A 23,500-nucleotide genomic window follows, 5' to 3' on the forward strand; every position below is an offset into this window, starting at 1 on the left:
TTTTTTCACTGTTGTATATATATATCTATATATGTATATATAGATATATATATGTAGAGAGAGAGAGAGAGAGAGAGAGAGATAGATATATATACATATATATCTATATATATGTGCCACATATATGTGGCACTTTTTTCAAATGTAAAAGCATATGTTAAGCTTAACACTGCATGTACTCCCACTCATTTAAGCTCATATTCTAGCTAAGAGTTATTTTTATTAGTGGTTATTCCAATTTCTAAACTGCAGGATTCCAAAAATCTGAGGATTTATTATAGTTTTTATAGTCAGTGATATTAAGGGAGGTCAATGATTGCCTTTTTTGTCTGCTTTATTTCTGATTTTTTTCCAAATGAAAACAAGAAGTTGGAGATGAAATATGAAATGTCTTTAAATGTTTTATTACTGAAGGACAAACTGAAGCATGGAGTGAGCATAACAGGAAGAACACGTGTGTGTTTACAAATAAAATAATGACTTTATTGATACCACAGCCCTGAGTCATCACGCTGCATTCATGTCTTGTGGGAAAAATCATTATTTCACAGTTGAAAGCTACAAGGAGGGGAATTTCATCGGACCCATGAAGGTGCCATGATTGTAGTTTTTCTGGACTCTTTGTCCAAAACTGACCTGAAATCTGATTCTCAGAGCATATTAGTTCCCACAAGAAGTGAATGTAGCACTGTTGTAACCAATCACAGAGAGGAAAAGGACACAGCAGAAACATGACCAATCAGTAGGCGTTTCACTTTTATGGGGTGTAGCCTAGTTGATGATTTTGTGGTAGGGGTTGAGGGGGAGGGAGGAGGTGAAAGCTCTGATGTCGGTGATGAGCGTGGTGTCCTGAAGAGATGGCGACGAGGTCGGCACAAATGTCAGCTCGCTCACTTCACCGTAGGCCGAGGACGAGGTAGCAGAATCTGGGCTGCAGGTGGTGCTCTGATCACCTTCCTCCACGCCGAAGCCGACCACCTGAGTGCAGACAGGAACAGGAAGGAAAATAAAGAGTGTGACTTTAACAACTCAACTTTACTGAAACAGCTTGTTTCTTACAAACGCAGCTCAGAGAGAAATACTGCTTCCTGTTTACTCACATGCACGCTGAGCTTCCTGCTGCTGTTGTTTCTGTGCTCCAGGAACCAGGAGACCAGCTCCTGTTGGGTGAACGTCTTCAGAACCTCAATCTGCAACGCAAACCACAGTCGGTCATCAACTGGGACCAGAACCAGCAACACAGCCTCTCAGCATCAAATTCCCGGGACAAACTCGCAATAGATCCATCCATCCCTTTCCTTTCTCCAGTTCAGAGTTTCAGGGAAGGAGGAGCCCATCCCAGCTGTAAGAGTGAGTGGTCGGTAGGCCATTCACCAGCACTGGCACGGTCACTGGCTGGTTTGGTTAAACCTGAGCCTGTAGAACGTGCTGAGAGAAAACTTCATAGCATGACTTCTGGTAAGATTCACATTCATCCATCTCAACTTAGCTGGGATAGGCTCCACCTCCACTGCAACCCTGAATTACATAAACAGAAAAGAGACTAGGTGGATGGATGGGTGGATGTTGGTAAAGTAACATGCAGATGCAGAAACATGAGCGTCACCTCCTTGTTGAGCCGGTCGAAGACGTACTGCTGCGTGACCACCTCGAACCAGTTGCGGTCCACCTCCTCCCCCAGGTGTGCGTCCTCGCACTCCTTCAGCTTGATGAGCGCCGTCACCTGAGTCCCAAAGGCCTCGTCGCTCAGACCCGACAGACACTCACCGAAACTCACCAGGAACTCCTCGATCTTTGCCTCGACGAACTCGGAGCTGTGAGGAGGACCAATAGAAGCTTTAAACTGGCTCACCTGAAAACCTCAGCTAAATTCACACAGGTATCCTCACCTGAATTTTGTGGCTTGAGTTTCCACGGTGACGGAGAATCCAAGCACACCCGACGTGTTCCTGCAGGTGGGGTACACCTGGTACCTGGAAGTCAGAGGTCAGCAAGTTAAAAACTCAGTGATGATGTGGGGAGTTCTGCGTTTTAGCGCCCCCTGCTGTTTCTTTGAATGTAAAAGCAGCTCACACTCCAGTCTGTGTGACACAGATATGAACACGTGATCGTTTGTTATTAAAGGTTTCTGATTTTATTCAGCTGACGTTAAGGTGGGATCTCCTTTCCTGTTGGCTCAGGGTGGAGAGTTGTTCGCTGATGGAGGTTCTCATTATCAGTGATTGTGTTGCTATGGAAACCTGTTTCAGGAAACCTGCTTTATCAACATGATGATTATTATTATTAACCTTTATTTAACCAGGAAAAGTCCCATTGAGATTAAAAACCTCTTTTTCAAGGGAGTCCTGGCCAAGACGCGACAACATGTTGAAATTACAAAGTTACATACATATTATAAATAACAATTACATTTTAAAAACATTTTTCTCTGGCTCTCTCAATCTGGACTTAAAAGCATTTAATGAAATAAGATCTGCTATCTTCCAGTCTTTTTGCATCATGTTCCATGTGAAAGGGGCAGCATAAGTAAAATCCCTCTTTCCCAGTTCAGTTCTTGCAAATGGAACATTGAGCAAAAAAAGATCGCTTGAACGCAGGCTGTAAGAAACAGTACTCCTCCGTGTGAGCAGATCGCAAATGTAGGTGGGCATTTGTCCAAGCAGGGCCTTATAAATAAAGATGCACCAGTGAACAAACCTCCTGGAGGACAACGAAGGCCATCCCACTCGAGCGTACAGATCACAACAATGGGTCAAGGCCCATTGATGCTGTGGTTTGAATCAGTGTGACAGTTAACCGGAAGAACACTCACCCCAGCGTCTCCTTCGTCCTCAGGAAGTCGAAGCAGGGCTCCTCCATGTGCATCTGTGAACACACACATAAACTTCAAACAGGAAGCTGTAATGAGTTCACTTCCTGTAGTTTCAGTCAGAATACGTACCAGTGAACAGGTGTTAGCTTGATAAAATTAATGTGTATGAGGTGTGATCTAAAAGCTTCATCACTTCACCCAGATTTAAAAACCCCACTTGCTTAAACCTGGATGATCTTTCCTTGAAGGCGGTCTCTTCTGAACCTTTTAAATATCTTCCTGTTAGTCCTGTGCTGACCGCCCCTTCCTCACCAGAGCAGAGGCTCGTGTTTGCTCTGCGAACGTGTTTGAGGTCAAATCACAGGGTGAGTGGTCAGAGCAGGTGTACAGGGAGACGACCTTAGAGGGGTGATCGTCCATCTTTACATCGGCTACAGGTTCTTATGGGTGGAGTCACAGAACTTTGTGAACCTGAACGATCTGGATTTATTCAATTTGCTTCTAAATGTTAAACTTGTGTTCAGTGTTTGAGGCGACACTCACCACCATCAGCTCCATGAGAGCGTGCTCTCTGAGCTTCTTCAGCCCGGACTGCAACACACACACACACACACACACACACACACACACACACACACACACACACACACACACACACACACACACACACACACAGAATTAAAGCCCAGCAGGAAGCAGCTGGTTGTGATTGAAGGTGATACTATCAGGAGACCGCTGCTGGCTTCATGCCCCAAATTACAGTTTTTTACAGACGCTAGGACACATTTCTCAATACTTAGGTCACTTTTGCAAAACTCTTCACACAATCCTCCTAACTGACCCTCAGCTTGGCAAAGCAGTTCATTCCACATTCAAAATGCACTACAACTACCAAAACACTTCATTCAGGTCTCAAATAAAAACATTCCTCCAGAACACTAGCAAAGGTTGACAGCCGACAAACACACTTTGTCACCCACAAAACAATGACCTAAAAAACACTAACAACATGTAGCATTACACAGTGTTTTCCTGTGTAAAACAAGGACACATCTCTGTTTATAATTTCAATATATGTTACTGGAATGAATCAGACATCATGCAGAATTCGTTAATATTTGTTTATGTATTTTTATTTTTTTGCACTAAGTAATCCCAAAATACAAGAATTTGTATACACACCATCCACTGATACACATACAATAGTAATGCTAATCTTCTCCATTTCTGGCTGGGTCCATGTTTACATCACAAAACAAACCTATTCAGCAGTTATCTCCTTTTGTAATGAAATTGAAGGAGTAACAACTGTGTAGATGTTCATCTACAATGAGAATCAGCTGTGGCTGGTTAAACTGCATTTTTAGATTTAAAATATGTTTCAATAAAATATTGCTGTTGAATTTTGCTGTCTTATTCAGTTTTGCATTATGTTATTGTTTTGAAGTTTAACAGTTTTGAAAACAGTATGTAAGTACATGCAAAATGTCCTGTACGTACAAAGATTTTTGGCAGTTGTTGTGTCTGAGTGAGAAAATAATTCATGAAATTTGAGAGATGTAGTCATTGAATGCATTTTGTGCCAAAACAATGATAACTGATCCTCAGTTTAGCCCACATAGACTTCTGTTGTGCTCACTGTGTGAGGAGTTTTGCAAAAGTGACCTAAGTATTGAGAAATGTGTCCTAGCGTCTGTAAAAAACTGTAAAATAGAGGATGCTGTAAAGCAACTTGTGGCGCTGTGATGTCCCCGATACTCGCACTAAGGCATTTTACTGAAATAAAACCACAAAAATATAAAAAATAGAATTATATCTGTTGTCTTGAGCTCTTCTATCAAAACCAGGATGAACATCATGAAATTTACAGTTTTGTTCATTCTGGACGAGCTTGAGAGTGCCCCCTATTGGACAAAGCAGGAATCAGCAGTTCTGTGGTGTTGTGTTTTTTGTTTTTTTTACCTGGTAGTAGACGGTGACCTCAGAGTTGGCGTCTCCTTTGTTGAGAGATTTCACTTTGCAGAGATGATGTTTCAGCGGCAGCTCCACCACCCGGAACAGCACGGGGACGTCTGCAGGCAGCGGCTGGAACTGCAGCTTCCTGCACACAGGTTGGTGTGACATCAGAGCAGAAAGCTGAACTCTTCCCTGAATCTGTAAAACCTCGCTGACGTCATTTAGAGGACTGAAGATGTCTCTGTGAACTGATGAACAGCAGCAGATACTCACTCAGTGAAGTAGCGCAGAAACTCTTTGGACTCCTGTGGGAGGAAATGACATCATCAGTGAGCTTAGACCTTCAACCTGAACTAAATATTCTTCTACTTGATTCTGATCTGCACATCGGTGGCGTTTCAACACACCTCGATCTTTGTAACCTGTTGCGGTTGAAGACACAATCAGGACTTAGAGAAGCAGAGATTCTAGAGTTTAAAAAAAAATAAACTTCCTAGAGAAAACAGCATTTTCTGTACTTCCTGTTTCTTCTTCTTGTATAGCAGCGCCGCTGTGGAGGTTTTATCTGTTTTGATGCATATTGTTTAGGAGGAACTCAGTCCCAGGATACACGCTGACAGACTTTACCTTTAACCTCAGCTCTGTGTGCGTGTTTGTCTATGTGAACCATGTTTATACATACTTGTGAGGACCAAAAATTGGAATGCTACTATACTTGTGGGGACCAACAGCCCTTTTGAGGACAAAATGCCCTTTCCCCATGAGTTTGAAGGCCTTTTTCAGACTCTAAATGTGGTTTTAGTGTCAGAGTTACAGTTGGGTTATGGTTAAATTTAGGTTTAAGCTGAGGATTAGTCATTCATTTTTCATGGTTAGGGTAACCGGCTAGGGAAAGTATTATGTCAATTAGGCTACGTTCACACTGCAGGCGAAAGCACATCAAATCCGCTTTTTTTGACCCTATGCGACCCATATCCGATCATGGTATGACAGTGTGAACGGCACAAATCCGATATTTTCAAATCCGATCTGGCTCACTTTCGTATGTGGTACTGATACATATCCGATGTTTTAGAAAGCGACTGCTGTTTGAATGGTGAAGTCGCATTAAATCCGTCTTTTACGTCACTGACACAAGACAGACGCCAATTATCAGCGCTGGAGAAGCGCCCAAGAAGACATCGCGAACGCTTCCTGGCCATCCCGTGTAGATGTCAGTGAAACTGCTGGGAAGACAACGTTGGAGAAACGTGAACATTTTATTTGTACTGAATAATCTGCAGATTCTGACAGAAATCACCAACTATCCTTTGAAGCACCGCTCCTCTAACAGCAATAAGGATAATTATTAGGTTATCTACATTATTATTATGTAAATAACAAAATAACTTAAAGCAAAAAATTGGGAAACGTGAAGTCCGAAGTCTTTATATTAAGGGCCATCTGTCAAACAATACTGTTTGCTCTGGGTCTAAACAGAGCGCGTTGTGTGTGACGTCTTCTTTTGCGCATGCGGGCCGCTTTGAGCGTTCACACTTGAGAGCGTTTGCTGTCGCATTTTATTTGTAGTGTGAACAAGCAGACAAAATAATCGGATTTGATCAAAAAATCGGATTTGAGCATTAAGACCTGCAGTGTGAACGTAGCCTTAGATGTCCTCACTATATGAAAACAAGTCTGTGTGTGTGTGTGTGTGTGTCTCTCACCGCACTAGTGAAGTTTCCCTGCACCAGCCCCTCAGCATAAAGCTCTGCCTTCAGCCCTCTGACGAAGGTCATCAGGTCGTCGACAGTGAGACCTTTTGAGACTGCGCGATACTTCTGGATGACGGACCAGCGGCAGTGCTCGAGGATCAGCAGACGGATGTCTCTGCAGAGGAAACACCACACTGATCACATCCACCTACAGCTCCACTTTAGACTGAGTCTCTCTCCTCAGAGGAAATGCTCAGTTTGGGAGCCGATACTGATCAAACCCTCAGAAATACAGAGGAAATACACACAGTTACAGCAAGACTGCAGACACAACACCCCGAGGCTTTCATTATTATATCTGGAGACTTTAATCATGCCACACTGGATTCTACTCTGGCTGCTTTTCACCAGTTTGTGAATTGTCCCACATGGAGCAACAGGACAATTGACCTACTGTATGTCAATGTGAGAGATGCATACAGTAGGTCAGACTAGGGAAGTCAGACCACAACCTGGTTTACCTACAGCCACAATACACACCCCTCGTCCAAAGGCAGCCTGTCACAACACGCTTAATCAGGAGATGGACCCCAGAAAAGGAGGATGCTCTGAGAGACTGCTATGACACCACAGACTGGGATGTGCTTCTGAGCCCACATGGTGAGGACATAGAGGGGGCGACACACTGTCTGACAGACTATCTCAACTTTTGTGTGGACACGGTCGCCCCTGCTAAGACGGTACGGTGTTATCCTAATAACAAACCGTGGGTAAAACAGGAAGTCAAGGCTGTCCTCAACAGGAAGAAGAAGGCTTTCAGGAGCAAAGTGAAGGAGGAGATGAAAGCAGCACAGCGGGAGGTGAAAAGCTACAGCATGCCCAGGACTCACTACAGTTCGCATACAAGGCGGATGTCGGAGTGGAGGATGCCATCCTGTACCTCCTACATAGAGCCCACTCACACCTGGATGGGGGAAAAGGCACAGTCAGGATCCTGTTTCTTGACTTTTCCAGTGCCTTTAATACCATCCGGCCCTGTCTGCTCCAGGAGAAACTGGACAGGATGCAGGTGGACCCCTGCCTGGTGGCTTGGATCTCCGACTACCTCATTGACAGACCACAGTATGTCAGGCTGAAGGACATCACGTCTGACACTGTGGTCAGCAGCGCAGGAGCACCACAGGGAACTGTGCTGTCCCCTCTTCTCTTCACCCTGTACACCTCTGAGTTCTGCTATAACTCTGAATTATGCCATATTCAGAAGTTTGCAGACGACACAGCCATCATGGGGTGTATCTGGGATGATCAGGAAGAGGAGTACAGAAGTCTGGTGAGGAACTTTGTCACATGGAGTCACACAAACCACCTGCAACTCAACACCTCGAAGACCAAGGAACTGGTTGTGGACCTCGGGAGGTCAAGAGCAGATCCACTGCCGGTTCAGATAGAGGGAGAGGAGGTGGTCAACAAGTACAAGTACCTCGGGCTGTGGGTGGACAACAAACTGGACTGGTCATGCAACACAGAGCACCTGTATAAAAAAGCCCAAAGCCGACTGTATTTCCTCAGGAGGCTGAGGTCTTTTAACATCTGCAGGAAGCTCCTGAGGATGTTTTACCAGTCGGTGGTTGCTGGAGTACTTTTCTATGCTGTGGTGTGCTGGGGGAGCAGCACAGCAAAGAAGGACTCATCCAGGCTGGAAAAACTGATCAGGAGGGCTAGCTCTGTGGTCGGCATGAAGCTGGACACTCTGGTGACAGTGGCAGAGAAAAGGACACTAAAAAAAACTGCTGGACATTATGAACAATGCTGGGCATCCTCTGCACACGGCCATAGTCTGTTCAGTGACAGGTTGCTTCTCCCAAAGACAAGAACCAACAGACTTAAAAACTCCTTTGTCCCACACGCCATCAGACTGTTTAACTCCTCTCTGGAGGGCAGAGGGAGGGGAAACAGGAGGACAAAGGAGGGGGGAACAACTAAGCTGTAGTGCCTTTTCACTGTGAAATACTTTTTGTTAATAACCAACGGTGCAATAGACTTCAATACTTGAAATGTGCAATTCCCTTGTATTCTTATTCCTATTTATTCCTTTTGTATACTCTTTATTTATATATGTCTCTGTATTTATATGGTATTCTGCTCACATTCTGTAACTTTGGTGCTCTGTTGGTGCTGTGCTATTTGGAAACCGAATTTCCCAGAGGAATCCACCTGAGGGATTAATAAAGTTCTATCTTATCTTATCTTATCTTATCTTCTTAAATGTACGAGCCCACATACTGACATCAGTGAGCATGCTCTGACTGAGCACGGGGCAGAGAACATGAACACAGCTTGATGGAAATCACTGGCAATCGTTTATTTGATGGAAAAGTTTCTGATTAGCTTATTAAAATGTGACACGATTTGCTGTTAAAACAGAACAGAACTGGTTCAGGAGCAGCTGTGCCTCAGAAGGTCATCCACTAATCACTGGTTCAACCCCTCGCTCCTCTAGATACTGAACTCAAAAGGCCTGTGTGGACGTACTTGCCCAGCCTGTCCGGCTTGATGAGGATATTGAAGTAGGTCTTCTTCAGCTGCTCTGAGAACATGGTGAAGACGCTCTGCTCGGTGCTGAAGTCTGCCAGCTGATCCACGATCAGCTGTAGCAGCAGCTGGAAGGAAAACAAAGCAGCTGAAATGATGTTTAACACTCCAACTCGCAGATATCAAACCAACTTCATTATTGTGTGCTTTCATCTTTAACTAACAGATACCCTCACAGTCAAGTAGCATCGAACTACTCTCAGCAAAATTCAAACCTTCACAACAAAAAAGCTGATGAGACCTGCATAGAGCACTCACCCATGTGTTTTGTAGAGACTTTTATCTTTTGGAGATTATTTTTTTCTCTGTGTTATTGTAGGTCTCTATACTACAATATAGAACGTGTTGAGGCGACTGTTGTTGTGATTAGGCGCTGTATAAATAAAATTGAATTGAATTATCAGAGAGACCGGCACTCACAGTTCCTGAAGTTTGTGAGAATTCAGTGACACGAAGACGGTGGGATTTTATTTTATGGGGCAACCCTTCAGTAGTTTATCACATGTGACTGGTGATGATTGAAGTTTAAGTTAATTTAGAAAAAGCTTTAGTATAAATGCCTAAATAAGTACCTGCTCATCTGCAGGACACTTCCTGCAATCTTTGGTTTTCAGAATAAAGAAGATAAAAGCCGAGATGGAGACTGTCAGAGCTGCAAGTGCTGACTCTGCAGGTTCATGCAGAGCAGGAATAACCTTCATACCAAAATGTGTGTGTCTGAGTGTCTGTGTGTGTCCTCACAGGCAGTTTGTGGTTGAAGCCTTTCAGCCGGATCATCAGTCCGTGCTCTCCGGCCACCAGTTTGTACTCCAGCTGAGCCACGTCGGCCTCGTAGGCCGGCTCTGCCAGGTTATGAGCCAGGATGTTCACGAAGAGGTCGAAGAGAACCAGGCTGAGGAGGAGGAGAAGAGAGAGAGTTACCTTCATCATCATAATCATCATCGTGATCATCTCAGAATGTGAATGAACTGCTAGATCTGAATTCTCTACGTGTCCGTTTGAACCACGTCAGACCGAGCGCAACTCTCACTCTGAGCTGTGATCGCCACGCTCTGCTCACCTCTCTGTTCAGAACTCAGTGACTGCATCGACAGATTTAGAGACTTTAGTGAGGCTCAGCCCACTCTCCATCTGTGCCGCTCAAATTTAACAAATGCTGAATATGTAGCACACAAAGCTATGTTTGTGTCAGTCACTGTTTCCAGGTAACACTGTGCTGCACTGCAGGTGGATCTAATATGTTCAGGTGTGTCGGTGGCTCTTACTTCTCTGGGCTCTTCTGGATCATCGGGGAGATCAGGTGGAAGCGAATGTAGGCTGAAATAAAAACACATCAGTGATTATTTATCCAAACAGATTCTGATACACCTGACTGTTTCCAGCTGTTATTGTCTTGCTGATTCGTGTTTTGTGTAACTGTAGGTATAAATACAGTTTTTAATTGAGTTGACATCACACCGCATCACTCTTATTTGGATAAAGTGTAATGACATCAAGTGTCCACAAGACACTGCTGTTCCACCTGCTTCCTATCAGACATGTCCTGATAAAATTGAGCTTTAATGCCTGAGCAGTTTTCAGGTGGATAGTTTAAACTGGTCTGTCTGATTAAACCAGTATAGATCTTATTTATGGTTTAAACTTGGACTGAAACACTGACTGAAAGTTTTTACTCTGCAGGTCGTCATCTTTGTGCTCAGTGCCTGAAGATGCTGCAGACTCAGCAGAGGTCAGACTAGCACATTAACTCCTCTAACTCTGCCGCACTCGCTCACTGTCAGATACAGACTATAAATAAAGGTGGAAGCATTTCCTTAAACAGCAACCCTTTCTAATGTCCAGGAGGGGGCGACTCCTCTGGTTGTAAAAAGAAGTCTGTCTGGACAGAAGTCTATAAGGAAGTGACCCTCCTGCTCAGCTGCCTCTGAGCTCAGGAAAGTCTGTCCTGATAAGTTTCTGGTGTTAGGTCTAAATCACAAAACACAAACTTCATTTTGGTCCCGTTAGAGTCGCAAAAGACCAGGCAGCAGGAGAGGATTCCGGGCGGGGCTAAACCGTGATGGCTTTTTTGTCTTACATGAAGGTAAACATGAGATTATTTGGTTCTGAATTGTTGGTTGGTCCAAACTTTGGTTTCCCTTTTCTGGTTCAGCTCCATCAGTAGACCTGGCCGGCCCAGCTCACCTTTGGGGATCTTGAACTTGTTGTCCTTCTTGTACCACAGACAGCCGCGCTCGCTGTTCACAATCCTCACAGGATACTCTGTGTCCGGACAGTCAGACGTTTTCAAGGTGAAATCCGTTGCTGCAGAAGCGACAAAAAACCCAGAAGATTGAGTTTATTGGTTGTCAGTAATGATGCTGTGATGACTGAAACACTGAAACGTACTGATGTACAGCTTTACGCTGTGATGTTACAGGATGTAGAAATTGGTTTTTTTTGTTATTTAAATTCTTAAATCCTGACTGATTTCAGATCTAAACTTCTCCGAAGGCTGGAAACTTGTTCCCGGCTTTGCTGTAGGAGTCTAAGATGCACATCTGAACTTTTCAGCCTTCAGCTGATCCTAAATCAGCTTGATGTGGACTCAGCCTGAGCTGCTATTCATCATCTGAAGCTGCCAAATGCGTTCACACTGACCGATGAATTTGTTCTCAGCAGGCAGGTGGAGTTCAGGGTTGAGTTCGAAGTCTCCAGCCCAGCGCTCAGCCCACTCCTCTGGGATATCTGACGAGACAAAACAAACACACCCACATTTAGCGACAAACAGGAAGCAGTCACAGGGTCAGACTGTCACCGCCGAGGACCCCCTGAAACTTTAAACTCTGCGCTAACTTCACACCACTTAATTCTGATTGGCTTGTCTGGTCACTTCCTGTTTCCTGTGAAGACTTTGCAGTAATGGCGATGATGAAGACATTTGTGAACAAAGAAGCAGGTTTAACGGCAGATTTCTTCAGTCATCTTTATTATGATGAAGAAACAGGAGTGCTGCAGTTTGCATGTTCCTCCTCTCACAGCCCAAACACAAGCATGTTTGGTTCACAGCCGAATCAGCTGTACATGAAAACATAAACAGCTGATTTGCATTTAGTGTAAATTACACTGGATCTGGCTTTTTTTAAATTTTGAGTTATCAGGCTGCTGTACGTTTATTATTACGTTATTTATTATTTTAAATTTGAGACATTTACACAAACAGGTAGGACTCAAAGTCGCCTTCACAGCTTTACTCTGTTTCAAAGCAGACATTTACTCCATAAATGATTTAAAATCGCATGTATCAGTAATGTCGACACAACAAATTTTGCAGCTTCATGCACACAAACGTTTTTTGTTATTTTGTTCAACTGTTTGCTGAAAAACTAAACTAAACAGTCGTTTTACCTCAGACCTCCACGTTCTCGAAGGTGAAGTTTGATGTTACTATAGTAGCGTATAAAAATGGTCTGTGTGAGTTAAGTGATGAAAATAATAAGCGCTTCATGCCCTCCCAACACGACGACCTCCCCCTGCCTCAGGGTTAGGGTTAGCTTTTAGCTACGCGCTCCTTGGTGCAGACTAACAGAGTAACTGTGCTGTGGTTAAAGCGTCGTACCCTCCACGCTGTAGCAGGTACCGAACCATTTCTCTTTGAGGAGGCAGCAGCCTTCGTTTTCCGGCGACAGCAGCAGCAGATTCGCTCTGTCGGGTTTCAGCAGGGACAGAGCGGCGTTGATCACCTGACAACACAAACAGTTCACTGAGAGCGTAAACTCTACACAGGACAGATTACTGCACTGATTCTGGATCAAGATCCGGATCACGGTGATGCTCACCTGGGGGTCGTACTCGAACATGAGCTGGTCTCCGGTCAGGAAGTCCTGTTTGGGAAACAGCTGCATGTTCTCGCAGATGTTCTCCACAAACTCGATGGGATCCGTCTGCCCAACACAATTGGAAGTGAGCGTTTCACAGAGAAAGACAGTAAAGAGTGAAGCTCATCATGAGGAGTTACACAACGCTTGGCTCTATCGTTTCTGTCCTACTCTGTCTCTGCTGTCCCTGACGAAGCGCCTTCTCCTCCTCTGAGTGTCTACCTTCAGCCTCTGCTCTCCTCCCTGAGCTCACATCACTTCAGCCTGACTGTGTGTCTGTGGTGCAATACCTCTACCTGTTCCTGGTAGTGGAACTCGTTGGCTTCGATCTTCTGAATTTCCTCATAGATCCTGAAAAATAAAGAAAGCAGAAACAGAGGATTTCATTCAGACAAAGAAAAAGAAATAAAAGCAGATAAAATAAAATAATCTCAGAGCTCGGTGACTTCGTCCCAGATTAACGCTTAAAAAGATTTTTTTCCTGGACGTCATTTTTCACAAAGTTTGATGACATCATAGCTTCCTCAACAAGTGTCTGGCTCCTCCCACCAGAAGTGCCATGTCCCCTCATCACATAACATCTGACTTCAGTGTGTGATAAGAACTCTGCCCTTCACTGAAGTTCTGTTTAAGCATCTTTTACAGAAGAAAATTAACAATAAATCGATCCAATTACGGTGCTTTTCATTACAGATGGGATTCTCTGATTGGATGTGGTACTGCAGACTGTGTGTCTGTTAGTGTTAGTTTATCTAATGAGTGTTAGTTAGATTAAAGCCGTTCCACAGTTTTATTCTCAGACTTCAAAATAATCCTTCCTTATGTTAAACTGGGTCTAGCCCTGCGGTTCATCCTGTCTGAAAAGTGATGCTTTAGCTCCTCCCACTCCAATACAACTTTCTTCTGATTGGACAGCTTCTGAAAGCCTGCAGAGGGGCTGGAGCTTGTTAGCACAACCCACTCATCTGGCCAGTGTGAAAGTTCTAAAAAACAAACTGAACCTGAACCTCCTCAGATCCATCTGAACACGCCAGAGTCTGAACCTGCAGCAGAAACTGTAGATCTTCTCTCATTTCTGAGCGTGCCGTGTCTGAAAGAAATCTGTGACACGGTGATGTCAGTTCACCGAGGTAACGAGCAATCTGAGCTGCTGGCTCACAGAGACTACTACACATACACTGACCTCGTTATTACTACGGTTTAATATGAACATCTAGCACTGCAACAGCAGATACAAAGGAGCAAAACATGTATGATGCCTGTATGGTGTATCGGAATGTGAGCATGTGCAGCTGAGTCTCTAAACTCTAAATAGACAACTTAGGTTAAGTGATGTGTAGAAGAAAGATCTCCTGTCCAGTGTGGGTGTGGTTTTCAGTGAGAGGATGCCTCTTCCTCACTAAATGCTGTAGCAACACGCCGCACGAGGACGAGGGAACAGTAAGTTCAAACTATCAGACGCTCATGGATCATTGCATGGATCATCTCAGCATGCTGCTCACAATGATACAGAAACTTACATGGAGATAAAAGAGAAACGACACAAACATGTTTGTAGATTTAAAGATGAGTGACGGTGGACGCTGAGTGGATGGTGTGCGGTGGCGTGATCATACATAAATACAATGTCAGCAACAACACACCTGATTTTCAACAGAAGAATGGTGTAATGGAGACATCTGCTGAGCTCTCACTTTTCAACCAAACGTGACAGATTTTAGCTTCTACATCTGAGCCAATCAGATGTCAATTAGAGCTCTAATCAACAGGAAGCTGCTCAGAGGGAAAACAGGAAGTCACAGCTGGAATTGGGCTAAATTCACACCTTTGGAACAGCTTGCAAAGATGACTTATAGTCTTTCAACAACAACATAAATCCTAAATAGAATTGTTTTTAAATGATGATGACCAGATTTGACCTAGAAAGCATTGTCTATGGACGTCTGCAGCTGAGATGGGAATTAGGTTTTTAAGCCTGACCTCTGCTGGGGGCCCAGAGTCTGCAGCATCTTCAGATACTGGAACACAAAGTGGACGACCTGCAGAGAGAACAGCAGCACGGTGAGGCCCCAAACCTAAGCTTTTACATCAGCAAACACATTTTTGTGTGTGTGTGAGCATTAGGGCTGCCACAAGCGATTATTTTGATAGTCGACTAGTCACCGATTATTTTTGCGATTAGTCGACTAATCAGATCATCATCCATTGGACGTAAAACGTACAGCTTATTGCACCAGCAGCATCTGCTCTTATATAACTATCATTAGCTTACAGCTTTAAGTGTTTAAGGTCTGTGCTAACTAAAAATAAAGACAAGATGATAGTTTATTAAATTTTAATGAAATTTGCAGATTGTTTCGGTGAATTTTAATAAACTCCTTGCTATCTAAAATATAACAGGACACTGGAGTAAATTCTGGAGCATCTCACACTTCTGATAATCAGTTGTCTGCTTGACGTTTATTCAGCTGTGTAAAAACTATAACTTTAATCTCAGCCAAACCGATTTACTCAGGAACAAATAAAATACTAAAAAAAAGCCAAACAATAACATTGTTAAGTTATCTAAGTGACTTATATATATTTAACCTGAGTCGCGAAAGACGGCGGTGGGTTTGAAAACGATCTGCCGGGAGTCCGGTGTTCTCACGGCTCTAGTGAGCCTTGCCCCCGGCTCGCTATCGAGCTAGTGGGTAACAGACGTCTCCGAAAACGTCGGAGCGCTTTTGAAAATATTTGGTGTCTTGATAAACTGAGCAGATATTTGAGGTTTACACAGCTACATTCTCGCCTGAAAATATGTTAAACGTTTATTTTGTAACCAAGAAAGAATAATAAGAGTAAAATTAAAACTAGCAAGCTGCCGCCATTGTTGGAAACTGAGCTGGGCTGCGCTATGAATTCTGGGACACAGTTTCTTCTTCTTCTTCGGGGTTTAACGGCAGCTGGCATCCTTGTACATGCAGTGCTGCCATCTTCTGTTTCAGTCCGTTATTACACTCTTAAATCCTGCTACTTATTCCTGCGTCTTTTGGGATCTTACAAAGCTTCAAACGACGCGTCGACTATTAAATCAGTCGTCGACGATTTTGATAGTCGACGTAATCGTGACTAGTCGACTAATCGTGGCAGCCCTAGTGAGCATGTACTCATATCTTTGTGGCAACCAAAAATTAGAAGTTTAATATCTTTTAAGTTTTTTAAGTTTGAAGGCATTTTTGAGACTCAAAATGTGGTTTTAGTGTCAGGGTTACAGTTAGGTTATGGTTGTGGTTACGGTAAGGGGCTAGGGAAAGCAAGATATGAAAACCCAACATGTATGTATGTGTGTGTACCTGGTAGAAGTTCTGGTAGCCCTGATCAGTGAGAGTGATGGAGATGGAGAAGATTGAGTAGGTGGTGTTCTGGTCAAAGCCGGTCTCACTATTTCCTCCAAACAGAGCCAGAGCCCAGCATCTGCACACACACACACACACACACACACACACACACACACACACACACACACACACACACACACACACACACACACACACACACACAAACTTATAAACACAGAACACACACACAGGGCAGTGCCTTCCTTCATTCACACGTCTGTTTTCATGACTCACTTCTTCCTGAGCAGCGACAGGATGCTGCCCGTCCCTTCATGTCCGATGAGCCAGGAGATGTAATGAAGAGGCTTCACTCTGACACAGGAACACAAACAAACGTGTTCACACACTCAGCTGTGAACATTTCAAATGACCGAGCCGCAATCCACATACACACAAACATCAGACCGGACGTTCAACACTACAAGCTTTGTGTGACGGCGGTCTGCGATGATGTGAGGATAAAGCATTTAAGAGTTCAGTGATGTCAAAGCGAGTGAGTGGTCATCGTGTTTTCTGAGTATTTCCTGATTGAGAACACGTCTGAATTGGTCTATTTCCTGATGCACAAGGAAAACTTTCAGATTCATTCAGGAGAGTAAACAGCTTCAAACTGAGGATTCGTCTTACTGATGGTGACTATGATGTTAGACAACAGCCACGTGCACTAGCCAGGCTGCGTGTTACGATCAAAATGGTGATCAGTGATTGCTGTGCAATGAAATCTGAGTGCGAGCTGACTGAGACTCCTGCTCTTTAACTTGTGATACATCCCAGCCAGCTGCGCTGAACAGTCGAGGGTTAAAGGTCAGAAAGTGACTCACCTGTAATGCTTCCCCTGTGGCGGGACGGCCCAGCTGATGGTCAGAGCATGAACCTTCCTCACAGGCACCACTGCAACACACAAGCAGTCTTCATCAATCCCAATTTCTCACTGAAACATCATTACTATCAGAGTTTCAGGACGTCTCCATGGAAACAATGTGGGAGGAAACCGAATGGCTTCACTTCCTGGAACTCTGCTGTCAGGTGATGGAAGACTGGCCAGTCAGAGAGGGGAAGTGTTATCTAAGTGTTATAGTCTTATTGGCCCGAGAGATTGACATTAGTGATTACAGATTGATTCTGATAAACTGTATTGATCAGGCAGTGGGTCTCCTCCTGACTGTGAGGTGTTTAGATTTAGATTCAGATTTCTGCCTCTCTCAGTTTTACTAAGGACGACCTGATGCTGAGCCACAGGTGATAAACCAGGTGCTACAACAGGGACAGGAAACACACCTGGAAGCAGCAGGTGCTCATGCTCCATATTCATAACCAAAGGATTGCTGCTAATAATAACAACAACATGACATAAAAATCAATAATCAGTATGAGTCACCTCTGTAGAGTTTGTTAAAGGCCGGCGTGTCAAACGGTTGCTGCAGGTGAGAGAAGTCAGGTCGAGGTTCACCGCTGGAAACAAACACAGGCACGTTGACGTAATTTCCATTACTGATCCATCTGATCAGCACTCTGTCCAGTAATCAATATCAATAAATATCAAACCTCTTCACTTTAAACAGATCAGGTAAGAAGCTGATCAACAGGTTTAACTGATGAAAGAACTCATCATTTATTCATTTAAAGATTCTGATGATCACTGTTTATTAATTCTACACAGAACAAAGTTCAGGGTTTCTACAGCAACACGTGATTGGATGCAGACATGTGACATCACCTAAATATTTGTGTGTGTGTGTCTGTGTGTGTCTTACTTGTTGGGCACCCTGATGAAGATCTCCCTCACCCACTCCTCCAGCGTGTCCAGAGTCTCTGAAGAACACAAACACTGTGATCCAGCTGTTACAGAGCTCGTTTCTATCCACAGTTTCAGTTTAAAGCTGAACTTTACTCTATAAATAAACAGCGTTCAGTCCAGTCTGTTGGCACTTTGTGTTTTTGCTGCTTTCTGTGACACATTAGAAATAAACAGGTGCAAGGCTGAACTCAGCTCATCAGCAGGACAAGTCCTGCCCACAGACTCAGAGTGAAAACACGTGACAGACCGGCATGGTGGCGGTTCTACTGTTACCTTTGGACTGAACAGTGAGTGTCATGTACTGAGCTGAGTAATATCTCCTCCAGAAGTCCCTGAGCCGCTCGTAGGAGTTGATCTGCTTCTCTCGGGGCTCGTGCTTTAATGTCTGAGCGTTACCTGACAGGAACAAAACGACACCTGTTAAACACAAAAATCTGTCCACAACCAACAAGTGTGTGCAGGTCTGCCTGGGCAGGAAACACAATGCAGCAGGTGCAGCAAAAGAACTGAAAACAGACCGAGCAGATTACAGGCTATGAGCCCAAGCCCACTGATTTAGACATCTGTTAAAAACGTGTTACTACACCTTCATGAAACGTTCCCTGTTACTGAGCCCTGATCAGACTGAACCATCAAACAAAGCCAGTGGAGTCAGCTTGTGTGTGTGTGTGTGTGTGTGTGTGTGTGTGTGTGTGTGTGTGTGTGTGTTCTCACCCCAGCAGAACTTGCTCATCGGGTGTCCCGTTTTGGCCAGACTCCCAAACAGCATCTCCTTCCGGTGGGAGTCGGACGGCCTCGCCAGCTGAAACTCTGAGTATCAGAGGACAGGAAGTGACATCACAGAGGGAGATGTAAAGAGAGGGAGGAGAAGACCGCGAGAGGGCGCCGTAATGTATGGCAGATTTTAATATTTAAACATGTTTGGACTCACCGCTGTCGACAGCCTCCACCTCTCTGTCGACGGCGTCCTCGATCATCAGAGGACAGATGAAGAACTGAGCCCACCTGAAACGCAGACAGGACGTCAGAGCCACAGCTGGTGTGTCAGCTGAGACTGAGAAAGGCAGCAATATGTGTAGTTTAAATATTGTGTCCAACAGTTTGTCTGGTAGGAGAGCTCAGTGTGTTATAGGACAGTTTAAGCTCATGACACTAATGTGTGTGATTTTTACAACGACCAGGCGGCAAGAGTGTAACAGTTAAGCTGCTTTTCCTCCTTTTTGTAAACGGCGACCCTCTTCATTTGAAATGTTAACATTTGTCCCTGAATGTTAAGGAAATGTCTGCCAAGCAGAGGACATGGGAAACAAATAAGCTGACGACACTGCAAAAAAACAATTTTCAAGAAAGTAAAAAACCTTGGTTATGGACTTTTTTTCTATTCTATTCATATTCTTAACAAGCAAGTTTTGCATAAGAACATTAAGCTCAATCTAGAAAAAAATGTCTAGCTTTTTCTCAATAAGATATTTCAGCTCATTTCCAGCTTTATTTACCAGTTACAGGGTACACTGCAAACACAGCTTTGCTTGAAATAAGCCAAATATTCTTAAATCTGACAAAATTGTTTTGTTTTGACAAAAAAAAAAAAATCTGCCAATGGGGAAAGCAAATGTTGCTCCTTAAAATTAGCAAATTAATCTAACCGTACTCTTTAAATAAGAAAAATAATCTTATTCTGGAAGAACGAGACAACTTTTCAATTTAAGAACTGTATTTGACAGCTGAGAGCGGCCGGCCTGGATTTGAGCAACCGCTGCTGGCAGATTTTTCTTCTCAAAACAACACAATTTTGTCAGATTTAAGAGTATTTGGCTTATTTCAAATAGAGCTGTTTTTGGCAGTGTACACACAGAGAAAGCAGAATGTGGGAACTTTTTAACAGTTTCTGATATTTCTGAACCACAAATACATGTCGGGAAACAGTGGGTATAACAGCTTCTCCATCCTCCAGATCGCTCGTGTCCTCAGCCGTCCGTCTGTCCGCTGCTCTAAAAACAGCCTCAGGACAATGTTACCTCACAGCGTCTGCAGTGAACAGCTGACCTCCCATCAGAGGTCCAGATGGCCCAAAGAGCTTCCGTCCGCTCGCAGCGAGGGCGCTGCCTTCACACGCCTGAAAGCTCACAGCGGATCCCACGAACAGCAGGTAACAGGAAACCCGAGGAGCTCACCTGTCGAGCGCATCTCTGAAATGCTTCCTCTGCACATCGAACTGAAAGATGGTCCGCTCGCAGTCTGTGGAGGCGTTGTCACTGCCGCCGTGCTTCTTCAGGAAGGCGTCGAAGCCGTTCTCCGCCGGGTATTTCTCACTGCCCATGAACACCACTGAGGGGGAGGAAGAAGCACAGAGCAGTCAGAGCATGTCTCTGCTGGCCAATCACAAGTTGCCAGCAGCTCCTGGCAACTTGTGACCCAATCCTGGGTTTAAACTACGTAATCGTCTGTAGGTCCAGCAGGTTAACGTGTTAACGTTCAGATGTTTGAGGCTCCTCACGGTGATGTCTGGATTATTTCAGGCTGCTGGTGAAAGCAGCTACGTGGGAAATACCACTTAAAAAGTCAGTGCCGCGTCACCACGCGTCAGAACAACCTGTAAGAGTCAGACTGTGCTGATTTGTGCACCCAGATGTTCCCTTTGCAGCAGGAAGTCTTTAGCTTTTTAAACATTTCTCATAGTGAGGACTTCCTGATGAGCTTTTGGAGGCTCGGATCGAAGCCACACAGGCTGAACTGACCACGTTTACAGCTTCTTTTTCCAGCAGTACTCATACAAGTGAAAAAAAGCATGTTTCTAATATTTTGGCAGCATTTTAATATTAAAGTTTCTCCAGTGATTTCAGTAAATTCATGTTATTTACTCATAACTTACAACAGGTACTGCTAACAGAGGCAAGTTTGCATTTGCATTTTAGCTTCTGAAATAAAGTCTCTTTGTGCTGCATCATCAGGATTCTCCTGAGGCGGTGAGGCGGGGTTTAGTGACACTGTTTAAGGGATAGCTGGAGCTGCACGATTCAACAATGAAAGCACGTGGAGGAAAGTGAGGACTTTGCAATCCCTTCTGAAAACATGGATGTTTAATTTGATTCCAGCTGTTGGCTGGACTCCTCCTTGTCTCGTTGGCTGTGAGGGCCAACGCAGCTGTATTCATGTGAGTGAGGCGAGGTGTACGATTGCTTCGTGTTTGGTGTGAGCACACCGTGAGAGTGGGTAGATTTGGGTGGGTAGGTTTGACGCTGGAAACAGACACCTGATGATGACTGTTCATTGACTTTAACATCTCATTAATAAAGCTTTATTCTAATTAAAACCATGGATGATCGTTTGTAAGACAAGCTCAGGTGATGTTTGCGATGACGTTCACACTCACTGTGCTCCAGGAAGTGTGCGAGGCCGGGCAGCTCATCAGGGTCACTGAAACTCCCCACACCAATGCACAGAGCTGCTGCAGCCTGAAAACACATAAGGGTCACTGCCGGTGGATCTGTCACAGAGAGCTGACGTAGTTAAACTGTTTTTGTTCAGAGACACTCCAAGGAAGAGGATGAGCCTTCATCACCCATCCTCCACACACCCACCTGCTTCTCAGAGCTCTTCTTCTTCTTCACTGGGTTCTCCTCTTCCAGCTCTTCAAAGTCGCTGTCCTGCTCTTCCTCTGCTCTGTCCCCTTCTTCCTCCTCTGAGCCCTCACCTGAGTCCCCTTCATCTTCTTCCCCGCCCTCCTCCTCTTCCTGCTCTTCCTCCTGCTCTGCCGACTCTCCATCGCCTCCCTCCCCGTCGGCCCCACTGAAGTCGGAAATGAGGAGTGCTCGGAGGCCGTTGCTCAGCTCGATGTATCTGCAGGAGACCAGAAGAGTTTATACAGTGAACGCTCAAGTAACGTCACACCTGGATCTCAGGTAACAACTTTAAACACTGACGTTCCTGTCAGAGAGGCGTCAGACTAAACTGAGAGAAACAAAGTGCAAAGCCTGAAAGAAATGCAGAAACGAACACTAATTTTTTGAAATGAAAAATAAAATGAACCTTCAGGAGGACCTTACAAAAATAACAGCCTGGGGGGGGGGGGCAAAACAAAGTATTTCTAACAGTTCACTGGCTGGAACACTTTTGTTTCAACCAATCACAGGTAGGAGTTCACTTGTGAAGCAAACACCTGAAATGTGAAATGGAGGTCTGTGGGGTTAAACTGTCAGTTGGACTCAGCAGTTTTCTGGTTGCATTTGAACCCTCATCATGGGTTGAATAAATGCTTGTGTCACTCACCTGTATCTCTTTGGGTCACTAGGTGATTTGACGATCTCTGGGTCTCCCTGGTCGTCTACAGTGGCTCTTTCCTCCCCGTCTCCAGCAGCCACCTGAGCCCTGGCGCCCTCTGGGGGCGGAGGCTCACCTTGGTCTGGCGCAGATGCTGGACTGGCAGCACCAGCACCACTCGATTTGCTGGTCTGAGGCATTTTGGAGAGTCCTCTACAGTGAGACACACACATTAACAAGTTATCAATGACTAATTTCACTGGAAATAAATGTATCAGCGCTGACTGTGATAATCGGCATAAACTGGTCACTTTTCTTTAGGACAGCGTGGGAGAAACATGAATCCAGACTGTGCAGATTTTATTTAATCATGGATGTTATTGGAATCACTTCATACATAAAACTAAACTCCTAATTTACAGAAAGAATCAGCATCAAGTAGCCAATAATAAAATACTATATATAGATTAAATGAATGCCGAATTGAAGAACAACGCCTCCTGCTTTGAAAAGTACCTCGGGTTTTATTTCAGCAAGTAAGGGTTTTCGGTAAAAGGTAAATATCAGATTTTATGAGGGAATTTTGGTGACTCGGCATCGTCTCTCGCGAGAACAACGTTGAACGTTAACAAGGATTTAAATTGAGCGGAAGCTCATGTGAAATCCAGTTTATTTAACTGCTAGCTTCCCCGTTATGAAACTAGCGGAGGCACTAACGGGTTGACCGAGGCAGCAAACTCCATATAACCGCCGACGGCGTCTCTGCAAACACACCGAGCTCCGTGAGCTTCAGGTGGAGGCTCTGCCGGCTCGTTTCACAGCTAATAAATTCAATATACTTTAATCCTAGCGGTTAGCGGACTGCTAGCTACTCCAGATACTCGGAAGTAGCGTCAGCCAGCCGCCCGGGCTGGGTAGGTGGAGGCTGTGTGTCCGTCAGCTGGGAGCAGCTTCACTTGGACTCCAACATACGGACGATAGGAGCCGTTTTTACCTGCCAGGAGGAATAAAACACTCACCTTCGTCTTTGAAGCCGCCGAAGTTTAAGAGAAGTAGCCCGGTACTACCCAGCTGGTCAAAACAAGGCCTCTGATTGGCTGAGGTCACGTTAATCACAGAAGACTGGCCGTCTGATTGGTTGCCACTAATCG

The 23,500-nt window shown here is 44.5% G+C and overlaps 1 protein-coding gene across 1 annotated transcript; it reads right to left on the reverse strand.

The window, feature by feature from the left end:
- Window positions 1-378: 378 nt before the first annotated feature.
- LOC146641338 (nardilysin-like) lies at window positions 379-23,488 on the reverse strand. The gene is made up of 31 exons (XM_085399755.1): window positions 23,369-23,488; window positions 22,359-22,562; window positions 21,671-21,929; window positions 21,463-21,544; window positions 20,264-20,417; window positions 19,021-19,094; window positions 18,804-18,899; window positions 18,363-18,485; window positions 18,046-18,103; window positions 17,670-17,743; window positions 17,113-17,182; window positions 16,526-16,603; window positions 16,247-16,367; window positions 14,892-14,950; window positions 13,208-13,262; window positions 12,873-12,977; window positions 12,653-12,776; window positions 11,695-11,781; window positions 11,239-11,358; window positions 10,320-10,371; window positions 9,796-9,946; window positions 8,995-9,122; window positions 6,475-6,637; window positions 5,042-5,073; window positions 4,775-4,913; window positions 3,356-3,403; window positions 2,813-2,865; window positions 1,890-1,973; window positions 1,607-1,814; window positions 1,101-1,190; window positions 379-978 (listed from the first exon to the last, which is right to left on the reverse strand). The coding sequence occupies exons 2-31, from the start codon at window positions 22,547-22,549 to the stop codon at window positions 772-774; spliced, it is 3,285 nt and encodes a 1,094-aa protein (XP_085255881.1). The 5' UTR covers window positions 22,550-22,562; window positions 23,369-23,488; the 3' UTR covers window positions 379-771.
- Between the last annotated feature and the right edge of the window lie 12 nt (window positions 23,489-23,500).

Source organism: Rhamphochromis longiceps, linkage group LG23 (assembly GCF_057381845.1).
Source record: "Rhamphochromis longiceps isolate RC_006_pf linkage group LG23, R_longiceps_female_GT1.1, whole genome shotgun sequence".
NCBI classification, from domain to species: Eukaryota; Metazoa; Chordata; class Actinopteri; order Cichliformes; family Cichlidae; genus Rhamphochromis; species Rhamphochromis longiceps.

What these genes read in the sequence shown, in the direction of transcription:
- LOC146641338 (XM_085399755.1), bottom strand. Translation starts at nt 22,549, where the DNA reads ATGCCTCAGACCAGCAAATCGAGTGGTGCTGGTGCTGCCAGTCCAGCA. An exon ending in AGTTCCACTACCAGGAACAG is followed by an intron (nt 12,978 to 13,207) that starts GTAGAGGTATTG and finishes TGTGTTGGGCAG; the next exon opens with ACGGATCCCATCGAGTTTGT. An exon ending in CTCTCATGGAGCTGATGGTG is followed by an intron (nt 2,866 to 3,355) that starts GTGAGTGTCGCC and finishes GTGTGTTCACAG; the next exon opens with ATGCACATGGAGGAGCCCTG.